This window comes from Peromyscus maniculatus, chromosome 6 (genome assembly GCF_049852395.1).
Source record: "Peromyscus maniculatus bairdii isolate BWxNUB_F1_BW_parent chromosome 6, HU_Pman_BW_mat_3.1, whole genome shotgun sequence".
NCBI lineage: Eukaryota > Metazoa > Chordata > Mammalia > Rodentia > Cricetidae > Peromyscus > Peromyscus maniculatus.
Window position 1 is genome coordinate 93951842 of NC_134857.1, and position 13334 is coordinate 93965175.

A 13334-nucleotide genomic window follows, 5' to 3' on the forward strand; every position below is an offset into this window, starting at 1 on the left:
AGAGGAAAGGAAAATGATCATGGTCCCACCATCTTTCTTGAAGGAATGTCATAATTGCCTAAGTATTACCACTAGTTCTCATCAGTGTGCCAGTCAAACATTGAATGTTAGGCCTGTTAAATGAAATTTCAGTATTCAAAGCATCATATTCCAATCCCTGTTGTCCTTAATTTCTGATATTCTTTTAATTACCCAAATGAGTTCATTTCCTTAGGTCCCAAGTCTCAAAGTTTCTCAACTCTTCCAGCTTTGCTAAAAACTCAAAACCAAAGTTTTATCTGAGACACAAGAAAATTGTCAGCTATATGCCAGGGTAAAAGTAAAGTATCAAGTTACATGCTTCTAAGATACAATGGTGGGACCTGTATGGGAATTGTATCCAGAAGGTAGGGATCAAGCAGTTGATGGAAGAAACTGGCCCAAGGCAAGACTGGACATTAGCATGATAAATGCTACATCCTTATGTAATGTCTGTCGCACATTGGAGACTCTGGGGCAAGAGGTGTGCACCCAATGGCTTGAGGGGCCCTTCCCATATTGCTGTGCTGAGTCCCATCACATAAGCTCCTGGGCTAGTGTCAGATGGTGTTCTCATCTTTCCCCAGTAGCCCTTGCAACTTGCTAGACTCTCTGATGCAACTTTAACTTCATGTTTACTCACAGAGCTCTCCTATGCACAGCTTCATCAGCAATCCCCTGTGAAGAGTCCATTCTGCACAATAGTACTGTATTCTAAGGCTTAAAGAAAGAAAAATCTTGATAGAAGCTTCCATTACCCTAACTCTTGCATTTTCCCCTGAAAAACTAGATTACATGGTCTGTACTGAGGCTTGCCATCACGTGAGCCCCACTATAGCAGTCATGGTGTACTTAATTGCTCACTGTACAGTGGAAGGTCTCTGAAATAAATTTGTTCTTCTAGGCTCTTATTGTCCTATAATGGAAGTAGGGGCCTTGAAGATATTTGAGATTCCTTCCATTGCTAATGGTTAGCATCCCCAGTCTTTTCTTTGGCAAGAGGCTGTTCAACCACACCCTCCTTGCCTACACAAGTGCTATTCCAGTAAGCTTTCTTTGCTCTCTTACTCGGTCCAGGTTGCCATGTCTCCCAACATTTTCCTTTTGCCTCCTTTTTGTCACTCTGCATGGGACTCAAACCAGCCAGTTTTCCTCATGCTACTATCAGGATGCTTTGCTGTGTCCAATAAACAAGTAGGTTGTTTCTAAATTTAGCCTCCTCAGAGCACACCTACAATGTTCAGGAGAATTCTCATTTTCATATGAAATCTAACCAGGTAGACCTTCATTGCACACATCTCTTGTGCATACATGCCACATTTTCATTATCTGTTCATCCAATGAGGAGAACCAATGATTCCATAACTCGTTTGTGGTCAGTAGTGACAAGGAACATAGTTGTGGAGGTACTTCTACTATGTGCTGAGTTAATTAAGTACATTTCCATATATACCCCAAATGTTAGGTATAGCAAGATAATATAATCCTCCTTTTATATTTTAAGGAAACTCCATGCAGATTTCCATCTTGACTGATAGCACTCCCAATTACTGTGTCTGAGGGTTCTTTCCCCGCCACACATTTGTCTTCCTGATGATTTTTCCAAGGTGAATTTCAGTGCAGTTTTGATTTACATTTCCCATGTTGCTAGGGATGTTGAGGATTTTTTTCTTGTCATTATTGGTCATTTATATTTTTGAGACTCATCTGTTCAATTCACTTGAACTATTATTGGTTGGGTTATTTATTCTTTGGAAGTATAAGTCTTGAGTTCTTTATATGTACTGAATATTAATCTCCTGTTTGATGAAAGTTGGCACAGATTCTGGAGGCCATCTCTGCACTCTGTTGTTTTCTTTGCTGTGCAGAACTTACTTAGCTTGATAAAGTCTTACTTGTAAAATCTTGCAATTATGTTTGGAGTTCTTTGAGGCCTATTTTGGAAGTAGTTGCCTAGTTGATATTTTAAATTATTTCCTCTAGTAGTTTCAGAGTTTCAAGTCTTCTATTCAGGTGCTTGATTAATTTCTAATTGGTTATTTTCTAAGATGAGGCATAGGTTTCTACTTTGTTATTCTACATCAGGGTAGCCAGTTTTCTGAGCACCATTTGCTGAAGAAGCTATCCTTCCAACTCTTCAGTGTTCAGTTAATTTAAACTGCCTTGTCATCTTTGCACAAAATCATTATAATGTAGCAACTTTTTATTAGATGATTTGCAATATTTAAATAAAATTACTGAGGCAGCTACCTTAAGGGAAAGTTTATGTACATTTTAATTCCTTTAGTAAGGGAACATCACTGGTTTGATATTTGATAAAGGGAGCAGACAAGTACACATCACGCTGGAACTGTATGTTGGAGGTGTGAGACTTGACAAATGGAACAAGGGATGAAAAACACTCAGAGTCCCAAGTCCACTTTGAGAGTCTGCCTACTCCATAACCAAAGAATCACACACTTGACTCCCCTTCTAAAATTCTACCACTTTCCAAGGGCATCCCCGCCCTAGTAGGGATAAAGTTTTAGCACAGGGTCTTTGGATGATGAACAATCTGTAACAAGAGTTCAGTGACAACTGGAGGCCTGCTTAAGTACTTCCCAGCAGTACCTTACATTAATGGTAAGGAAGGGAGACTCTTGTGACAAGCCAAAATATGGGGGAGGGGAGCATTCCTACCCTATCCCTTTGTGGTCATTTCCATTTTCTATACCTGTACGGGTCTAGTAAAAAAATATCTTTGACCATAAGATAAGAGAAAGAAGTGCTAACAATATGTTTGGGGGAGTCAGATGACAATAAGTATTCTTTTTTTTTTTTTTTTTTTTTTGGTTTTTCGAGGCAGGGTTTCTCTGTGTAGCTTTGCGCCTTTCCTGGGACTCACTTGGTAGCCCAGGCTGGCCACGAACTCACAGAGATCCGCCTGGCTCTGCCTCCTGAGTGCTGGGATTAAAGGCGGTATTCTTATATTAAAAGAAAAACTGAACATTTTCCCATAAACTATCTCATTTATGTGTTAATCCTGCTGCATATTTCCTTTGACTTTCCCATGTAAAAGTTCTTTCCTTACTTTTCCCAGATTTCTATCTTCTTTACAGATAGAAACATAAAGCAATAAACGAACGGATTTCTTGTAATGCTTTTGGTGCATAGTAATCTCAAGACCAAGATGGAGTAGCCATTGAGAGCAGTGCCCTTCATTCACCTTTCCCCCCATTGTTCCTTTCACTTCTCTCCAGAGAGTCAGCATGATATTAACCTCCAGAAGCAGTCACTGAATGAATGGATTCAAGATTGTTCTGTAAATAGTCAAAATAAGGAACCTGGAATTTACCTGCTAAAATCCTTCCATGAGTTTTTAAAATTATTGGATAAAATAATTTTTTTCTTTAGATATATCTGTATTGTCTATCTGTGCTTTTATATAAAAAAGAAAAGGTTTTTTTCAGGGTGAATTCTTGAGATTTCAATTACAATAATATAGGTTCCTGTTGCCAGCTGTTAAAAAATAGGTCCCTCCCATCACCATCAAATACTTCCATTGCACTAGAAAATTCTGGCTTTCAAGTATGAGCATGCCTTCCATCTTTGACTGCTCAATAGTTGTCATATGTAGACTGTGAATCCTGAGGTACAAAGAAATTTGAAGATTTGAAACTTGATAACCACTTTTATTTTTAAAATAAAGCAAAAGGTATATAAATTCATGTATAAGTGCATATGTACATATCCATTTTCTAATTTCTCTTGAACATATTGCTGTTCAAATCTTAGATGGTCTTATAATAAAAAACCCAGAGCCAGATATCAGGTGAAAGCTGAAAGATCAGAGAAGCAGAACAGCCAGCCACTAGTTCTTACCTCAGACTAAAGAGAGTGAGTTCCTGTTTCCTCACACTCTATATACATTTCTCTGCCCTGCCATATTACTTCCTGGGATTAAAGGCGTGTGTGCTTCCTGGGCAAAGTCATGAAATCTCAAGTGCTAGGATTAAAGGTGTGTGCCACTACTGCCTGACCTCCATGTCTAATCTAGTGGCTGACTCTGTCCTCTGATCCTCTCACAAATTTATTAGAATACACAATAGATCACCACACATATTTCATAAAATGTCTAATTTTGATTTAGTGAAATTTTCAGTTTAGTACAGGAACTGTATCAGTCATTTTGATATAAGAGAGTACATTAAAAATAAAAGAAAACAATAGCTTTTTAACTTATAACAACATCATTTTATATAGATTATAATAATAAGATACAGCATTTCTATATGTTTACCTACAATACTCCTATTTACTTCTTTGTACCTTTTCATCAGAAATATAAGGGCATGTAAGAAGATGCAGGAAATGATGATGCTAAAAAATGACATATTTGATCACTCACTAGTTATGTTTGTGCCTACCTTTCTCATGTCTCTCATCTCTCCTCTCATGTCTCAACATGTCTCTTTTCCTTCCCTCCTGTCAAGAGCTAAAATTTGAACCACTACTTCCTGTCTACACACTCTATCATGGAGCTGCATGCTTTTTCCTGTTGTGTTCCTGAGTAAGCATCTTTGCTTTCCCATTCTTACTCAGAGTGGATAGTGTTTTTCTGTGTTGTTTACACATACTTGCCAGTAATTCTCTTGACTATTCACTGTCTCTCCATCAACAGCATCCAATTAAACAAAATTTGGAAACAAAATTTTCTATTTAACCCTATTTCCCCAACCTTCTTTGTCTAGATAACTCTTATTTTCTAGAATTATAGTATACAAATTTAATGAAGTGTTCATTTATAGTGAGACACCTTCAGGTTGCAAGCTGATAGAGACAAAGGTCTGCTATGGGAAATGTAGATGCTAGATAGCTTTCTGGAGCAAATTGAAGCTGTGTGGTTTTTTTACACTATAAAAGGATAAATATCCATTCTTTAGTTGAAGGGCATCTAGGTTGTTTCCAGGTTCTAGCTATTACAAACAATGCTGATATGAACATAGCTAAGCAAGTACCCTTGTGGTATAATTGAGCATTCCTTGGGTATATGCCCAAGAGTGGTATAGCTGGGTTTTGGGGGAGACTGATTCCCAATTTTCTAAGAAAGCACCATATTGATTTCCAAAGTGGCTGTACAAGCTTGCATTCCCACCAGCAGTGGAGGAGAATTCCCCTAGCTCCACATCCTCTCCAGCATAAGCTGCCATTCTGACAGATGTAAGATGGTATCTCAGAGTCGTTTTGATTTGCATTTCCTTGATGATTAGGGATGTCGAGCAATTCCTTAAATGTCTTTCATCCATTTGAGCTTCCTTTGTTGAGAATTCTGTTTAGTTCTAAAGCCCATTTCTTAATTGGACTGTTGGGCATTTTGATGTCTAATTTCTTGAGTTCTTTATATATTCTGGATATCAGTCCTCTGTCAGATGTGGGGTTGGTGAAGGCCTTTTCCCATTCTGTAGGCTGTCTCTTTGCCTTGTTGACTGTATCCTCTGCTCTACAAAAGCTTCTCAGTTTCAAAGAATGGATAAATAAAATGTGGTACATATACACAATGGAATACTAATCAGCAGAGAAAAACAATGACATCATGAGGTTTGCAGGCAAATGGATGGATCTAGAAAAAATCACCCTGAGTGAGGTAACCCAGACTCAGAAAGACAAACATGGTATGTACTCACTCATAGGAGGATACTAGATGCAAAACAAAGATGACTAGACTGCTACTCACAACTCTAGGGAGGCTACCTAGAGAACAGGACCCCAAGAAAGACACAGGGATCACCCAATGACAGAGAAATGGATGAGATCTACATGAACAACCTGGACATGAGTGGGGGTAATGAAGGGCAAGGGACGAGGGAAATAAAGCTTAGGGGAGCGGGAGATCCCAGCTGGATCAAGAACAGAGAGGGAGAACAAGGAATAAGAGACCATGATGAGACCACATGAGAACAGGAAGTAGCAAAGTGCTAGAGAGGTCCACAGAAATCCACAAAGATACCTCCAAAATAGACTACTGGCAATAGTTGAGAGGCAGCCCAAACTGACCTACTCTGGTGATAGGATGGCCAAACACCCCAATTGTCATGCTAGAAACCTCATCTAAAGACTAAGGGAACTGAATGCAGAGATCCACGGGCAGGCCCCAAGTGGAGCTCCAGGAGTCCAATTGGCAAGAAAGAGGAGGGTTTGTATGAGTGAGAATTGTTGAGACCAAGATTGGAAAAAGCACAGGGACAAATAGCCAAACGAATGGAAATAGCTGAGGAGCCCCCACTGGATCAGGCCCTCTGGATAAGTGAGACAGCTGATTAGCTTGATCTGTTTGGGAGGTATCTAGGCAGTGATATCGGGACCTGTCCTCAGTGCATGAGCTGGCTGTTTGGAACCTGGGGCTTATACAGGGACACTTGGCTCATCCTGGGAGAAGGGGACTGGACCTGCCTGGACTGAATCTACCAGGTTGAACTCAATCCCCAGGGGAGTCTTTGCCCTGGAGGATATGGGAATGGGGGCTCGGCTGGGGGGAAGGTGGGGGGGGAGGGATAGGGGAGAACAAGGGAATCCGTGGCTGATATGTAAAATTAAATTAAATTATAAAATAAAATAAAAATTAAAAAAGGATAAATACTATTTAGTTTTAGAATTTCTGAAAATCGAGATGCATCATCAATGTCTGTTTTCCTTCTTCCCTTTAAGATTTTAACAAATGGAAATAGAACTTTTAGAACATAAGGAATATCCAAGTTTTAATATTAGAACTGAGATCTAAGATGTAGACCAAACCAAAAACCTACAGAAAGTATAGATACTAATTGCTTGACATTCAAAAGACTGTCATATCTCATTTGTAATGGAGAATCAGCCCAGCATCCCATGAAGCTACTCAGTTATATATATGAATGTCTGTTGCCATTCTTGTGGTTATTTTTCACACAATCTATCTACAGGTCATATCATTCAACTAGATCATGTATTAACTATGACAATTTATCTGAGCCTAGATTTTCATTGTTTATTCTTTGAGGTTTACTGCTGTATAACCCAGTCAGTGGCCAGACAGACTTGAAGTCAACCAAACACTGATTGGTCTCACAGAGAGGGGCCAGTTGGACTTGAAGCCAGACTCTTATTACTTACCAACATTAGAGAGAGAGAGAGAGAGAGAGAGAGAGAGAGAGAGAGAGAGAGAGAGAGAGAGAGAGAGAGAGAGTTCAAAACAAAGTCATAAGAGTGTTAATGTATGCATTCATGTTTGGTCTGGAAGATGCTTAAATAATTACATATATAATTGGCAGTGATGAAGTTTTGGTGAGATTTTTCGACAGTACAAAGAGCTATTCATTCTTTCACAAAGCTTTGATTTGGTTTTCTTACAATCATTTTGCTCTTTTGCAGTAAGTCCCCACAGTCTATATGAAAATACTATATTGTATAGAGCTAGTTGACGCAGCTGTAGATCACGAGGCAATTCTATGCTCTTTACCTCAACCTTGGCTTCTAGATCATTAGAGAATGAAGATGTCATTTTCATGCCTCGAATGTTGGAGTATTACAGATGCCAGTTTTACTTCATAATTTCAGCCCTTTCTTGCTCTGGAAAATGTTATAGCGTCAAAAATAATATTTACAGCTCATTACACCTGTTATGACACTCAGGTTTATTTATAGACTGTCTCATAATACAACATATGATTAATACAAAACACTGTGAAATCCTTTCTGGGAAAATAGTACTATTGGAATTATACAGAAATTTCCAATACTATATTTTATGGCTAACCATTAAATGCTGAAATAGGGATTTATAGTGGAAATATTAGCAACACTCCATTAAAGAAGTAAAGTCCCATAAATAGAAAAGCAAGTGGTTGGAAACACAATATTCCTCTCAAAATCTATTTTAAAAATCAAATTCATATATGAGACACTACATTTTGTGTGTTTCAGCAATTAAATATGGAACTTGATAATTTGTAACCCTGGAATGGATGTTAGGTAGGAATTCTCAATTTGTCCATTTCTGTTCAGTTAAAGGTACTCACAATCTAGGTAATTGGGGAAGAAAATTTAGAATTATAGGTTCTAATTAGAACTAGTGGTGAAATTATTCCTGGATGTAGTGGTTGTGCCCAGGGTTGCCCAGGTAAGGTTTTATGGGGCACCAGAATGAAGAACTGCGCACTCAGTGTTCTCTTTTTTTGGGGTGAGTCTTTGTCTCTGGCAGTCCAGATGTGGCTACTGTGGCTTGATTGATGAGTTTTGGTTTGTGAACTGCTGTCAGTATATTTTAGGTACTTGCATGCATTTATTTTCAGTCTGTCAAAAATCAGTAACCAATGACATAACTCACCTATATATTCACAAAATATTGAAAAAAACACTCAGAAAAATGTTTATTTCATCAACTTCCTATATTGCTCTATGATATAGGCAAGTAAATATTGGAAACAATAATAATACTGCCACCAATAGAAGTCCATAGTATTCTTACCTGGATTAACTGCACTTGCTGTATTTCATGTTTGTGGAAATTAAATTACTTTTTTTCTCCTTATTTCGGTGCTATCTGAACACATATGTACATACATACATACATACATACATATGCATGTTCAAAGGACTTTTTAAAGTGACAAACTAATGAATTAATAACAAAATGAAATTACTTGAAGTTACTTGAATAAATGTAACAGATTCAGAGTTCAGCTTCCCTCTGGGTATAGAGAAGAACTGTGTAAATCCAGTAAAGACCTAAAAACAGTCCTCATAGCTCAGGTATTGCTGACCCTGAGCCTATGCAGCAAGCAGAGAGACTTACGTTAGTAGATGTGCTCTAATATACAGAGAGCTTTCTGAGATACTTGAAGGTTCTAACCAGTTAAGATGGCAAATGGCAAATCTTTGTTCATCACTATACAATGGAATAGATATTTTCATGTCCAAAATAAAGAAAACTATACAGAGCTACAGCAAGCAATAACCCCAGCAACTACTACTCAAAAACCAATAGACCCTGACACAGTTTTCATCTAAGAGGTTCAATTTTAAACTACAAGCAAAGTCTGTAGGAAAGTTATGAAATAGAAAAGGAAATAGCAATGCACATGCACACATATATTTACATATATGTAAATATTTGTAAAAAAAATATTAGAAATTTCTCTTAACCTTTCAGAACAGCAATTAAATTAAATCAGCAATTTTGATGCTGTGTATTAGTCCGTTTTCAAGTACATATTTTTAAAATTGTATATTTTTATTAAATTTTAGAGAATTTCATATAACATATTTGGTTATATTCACCCCTGCTACTCCTTTACATATCATATATATATATATATATGTGTGTGTGTGTGTGCATGTTTAATGTATATATACAAATACACATATGCGTATTTATACGTAATTATACGTAATTTATAAAATGTGTGAAATATTGAGATATATATCTTAATAGAACATATAATCAAGTAAGTACATTTTAGAAATCCTAATAATCACTAGACATAAATTGCTGTTATTAGATCCTTGAGTCGCTCAGTGGGTAAAGGTGCTCACTGTCAAGCTTTGTGACCTGAGAATTAAATCTCCAGGACCCACATCATGGAAGGTTCCCAAGAGTCTGCCTTCATGCTTATATTCTTGTGCACACAATAAATTAGTAAATAAATAAGTAAATAATAAATAATAATAGAAATGAAAATTTAATATCAAAAGACAGAAAATAACAAATGCTGGGGGATGTGGAGAACGATTAGTTACTGTTGGTGAGAACATAAATCAGCACATTTTGGAAATTGTGATGGCAGGTTTAAAATGAGTTAACAATAGAAATACTGTGAGATGCAGAAATCCCAGTATTGACTCTACATCAGAGTAAGGAAAGTTTATACATTGAGCAGTGATGATGTCACGTTTATGTTTTGTTGTCTGTACTAGTTACATCCCTCAATATTATGGCCAAATACTTGGCAGGAGGGACTTAAGAGAAGAAGAATTTATCTCATCTCACAGCATCATGATACAGTCATTCACTGTTGGGAATGCACAGCAGCAGGAGCTTGAGGCAATTGGTCTGTTGTGTTCATATACAGAAAGAAGAGACCCATTAATGCTGATGCTCAGCGTGAATTCTCCTTTTTATTCAGTCCAGGGCTCTAAGACCTAGAAGGTGCTACCCACATATATGGTGACTCTTCCCAACTTAATTAATCCAATACAGACTTCCTGGAAGATGTTCCTAGAGGTTTTCCCCCTAGGTGATTATAGATCTAGTCATATTGACAATCAAATTGAACCCTTCACTGTCTACAATACTGTGTTCAATATTTTTTATGTAATACTTTCTCAATAAGCATATATTGATGATTATGCTATAAATTCTTTCCTGGTTCTCTATTTTCAAGACTTTTATATTTAGTGTTCATGATTTCATCCAATCGTAAGTAACTATAGTTGATAAAATTTCAATAAAGATGGATTAATTTTGAAATTATTCAAAGTTGAATCAGGTTGTACAGCAGATTATGTTCTCAAAAAGAATTCAATTTTACAGGGTTTTGTCAGCGTAAACAACTTCTGGCATAGTTATATTTCTAAGATTGCTATAGTAATGATGTGACAATTCATATCACAGCAGTTTCTTGATGAATTAAATATATGTATCTCTATTATTTTTGTGTCGAAAATTACTGCAATGAAAACTTTTTAGAAAATCTTGCTATTATCTCTAAAATTTGACTTTCTATAAATATATACAGATTTTATATAAATGGTTTTAAATGTTTTCCAAAATATTCTTTTCTCTCATCAGCAATGTAAAAAAATCCATGCTTTTTTATGTATATTTTTTCTGCTGTATTACTTGTTCGTTTTTGTTGGTGAGCATTTTCTTTTTCTGAACATTATTTTACTGAGAAATTCCCTTCCAGATTTGTCTAATAACATCTCAGTGTAAACTATTCAACATTTTATCCATGGAAGTACATTTCCTTTGGCATGTATTTCTTTGTCTTTTACTCTGCATATTCAATTGTGAATTATGTAGCGCTGAATATTAATAAATAGATTAATACACAGTAGATTTTCTATAGCAGAAAATAAAGCAAAACAGTGTAATTGATTATGAATTTTTCTCTCAGTCTTATAAGACTCATCTTTATAATGATATGCATTTAAGTAATTTCTCTTCTTCCTACATTCAAATGTAGGCTACTCTGACCTTATAAACATGTGGAAGGTCTGTGTATTTGCCTATGCTGACTATCTCCATGTCTGATTCTTTGCAGGGCGATATTCAGCAGTTCTTGATCACTGGTGACCCCAAGGCAGCATATGACTATTGTGACCATTATAGTCCAGACTGTGACTCAACATCCAAGGCTGCCCAAGCTCAAGAGCCGCAGATAGATGAGGTGAGGCCCTCAGGTCCAGAGGTGTGGCTGTGACCTGCATTGAAAGCATACTTATTCAGTAACTATACTTTTAATTAAAAGTCGAATATTTTGAAGAAGAATTTACTCAAAAGTAATTTGGTATTTTTTCTTTCTATGGGTTGATTACTTAAAGCTTTATCTCAGGTATTTGCTTTTATCAGTTCAAACCACTTTACTATGAGAAGAGTACGTTTTATGATGTAGTAGCCATTTCCCAACTTTTGACATTTCATACTGAAGAGGGAAAAAATATTGATATTGGTTTTGAAGACTTCAGTCCCTATTATATAATTAAAAGCTTACTTATATTTTGATTTTCAAAAATATTTCTTTTATCATAGGAAAGTAGAGAAATCAAACAGGAAATAGTTTGTGATTTAATTTGTATTGAAAGTATTGTTTTTGTTTTAATATGATGTAAAAGTGTTTTTGAGCTTATATAATTATATTTTCTGTCTTCCCCCTCTTTCCTTCTCACAAGCTCTCCCATGTACTCCCCTCACTCTTTCAAATATGTATACAACCTGATTATTCCTTATAGTGTTACTTGTGTGACTATGTTTTCAGGACTATATATTGGTATTGGATATCAATTAGTGTGCTAGTGTGATAGTTAGAAAACTATCTTTTCACATTTATGTTCTTAAAATTGAGAGATTCAAATTGTAAAAGGGGATTTGAATTTTGAGAACACAATTCTGTTTTAAAAATAACTCAAGTAGTATGTATCTTATTTTTTAAAAAAAACTACACTATTAGATGCAACCTTTTGAATTTTAACTACTCAGAATAAATGGACATTTTATTTGTTTTATATAAATGTATACATGTATACATTTGTATAAATGATACAAAACTTGATTTTTATAATTCAAAGTTGCAAAAATTTGATATTACTTTGTAATGTATCCCAGTGAATTCTGTTGTCCCAGTCTTTTCCACAATTTAACATTAGTATCATTTTTTTTAAAGCAGGGTAAAGTCTTAAGAAGCCAGTGACAAGGCCAATATGCAAGAGCTAAGAAAAATTGCTTGAATATTTTGTTTTACTGTTTTCAAGTGCCTTATTCTTTTATTTTTTTATGACTTGCTAAATATATTTTTGGTGGTTTCCATGGAGAATAGGTTAGTTTTAGGTTTCTATAGCTTGTAGGTCAAAAGTGTGTCACTATTTCTGTGTTCAAAACTAATGATGTTTACTTGGTCTTTGCCATTTTATAAGTAAAATAAAATCTGTTTCTTGTAGCAAATAAGTGACCCTGCTTAATGGAAGAAGAGAAGCGGGTGTTCTGTGGAGTAGTGATTGACAGTTGTTACCAGCTTCTACCTTTGTGTGTCACAATGAAAACTTTTACTTTAATTTTTTTTTCAGGAGGAATTACTCTTACTCCCCCTAATTAGCTACATTGATATGATTGGATCTATACTATACCATTGAATGTAATAAATGTTATATATTAGTCCTAAAAAATAAAAAAAAGTAAGGAGTTTTTATTATAATTTTAAATGGTAGCCATTAAATGTCATTATATACTGAATGTGTATTTTCCTAGTTAATTTTCAGGTAGTCTGCTTAAAAAATATCAAAGCAATATTATCTTCTCAAGTCTAAACATAAAGTGTAATGTGGAACATGGGTCAGAACATTGCTTAATATTCTATTAATTAATTTGTGAATTTACATAGGTAAGCTAACTCAAATATTTATTTTTTCTAAGTCTTCTCTTTTCTTTAAGTAACACATCTAATCCATTCTAAATTCAGTTGTGTGTGCATTTGCCACAGTTACATCCTCATCGTGGAATGAGAGATGTACTCTGTAGACAGATTTCCATTCAGTGCTAACACCTCCATTCAGCAGTGGATTTAACACCATAAGTGGTATTGAGAATA

At 35.7% G+C, this 13334-nt stretch overlaps 1 protein-coding gene across 1 annotated transcript in view; it reads left to right on the forward strand.

Annotated features, from left to right (window-relative positions):
- The window catches only part of Col11a1 (collagen type XI alpha 1 chain), a 201646-nt gene that overhangs the window by 48409 nt on the left and 139903 nt on the right, over positions 1-13334 (forward strand). The window contains exon 5 of the mRNA XM_042279780.2: positions 11295-11420. Coding sequence (XP_042135714.1) covers positions 11295-11420 — 126 coding nt within the window. The remainder of the gene's footprint in view (positions 1-11294; positions 11421-13334) is intronic.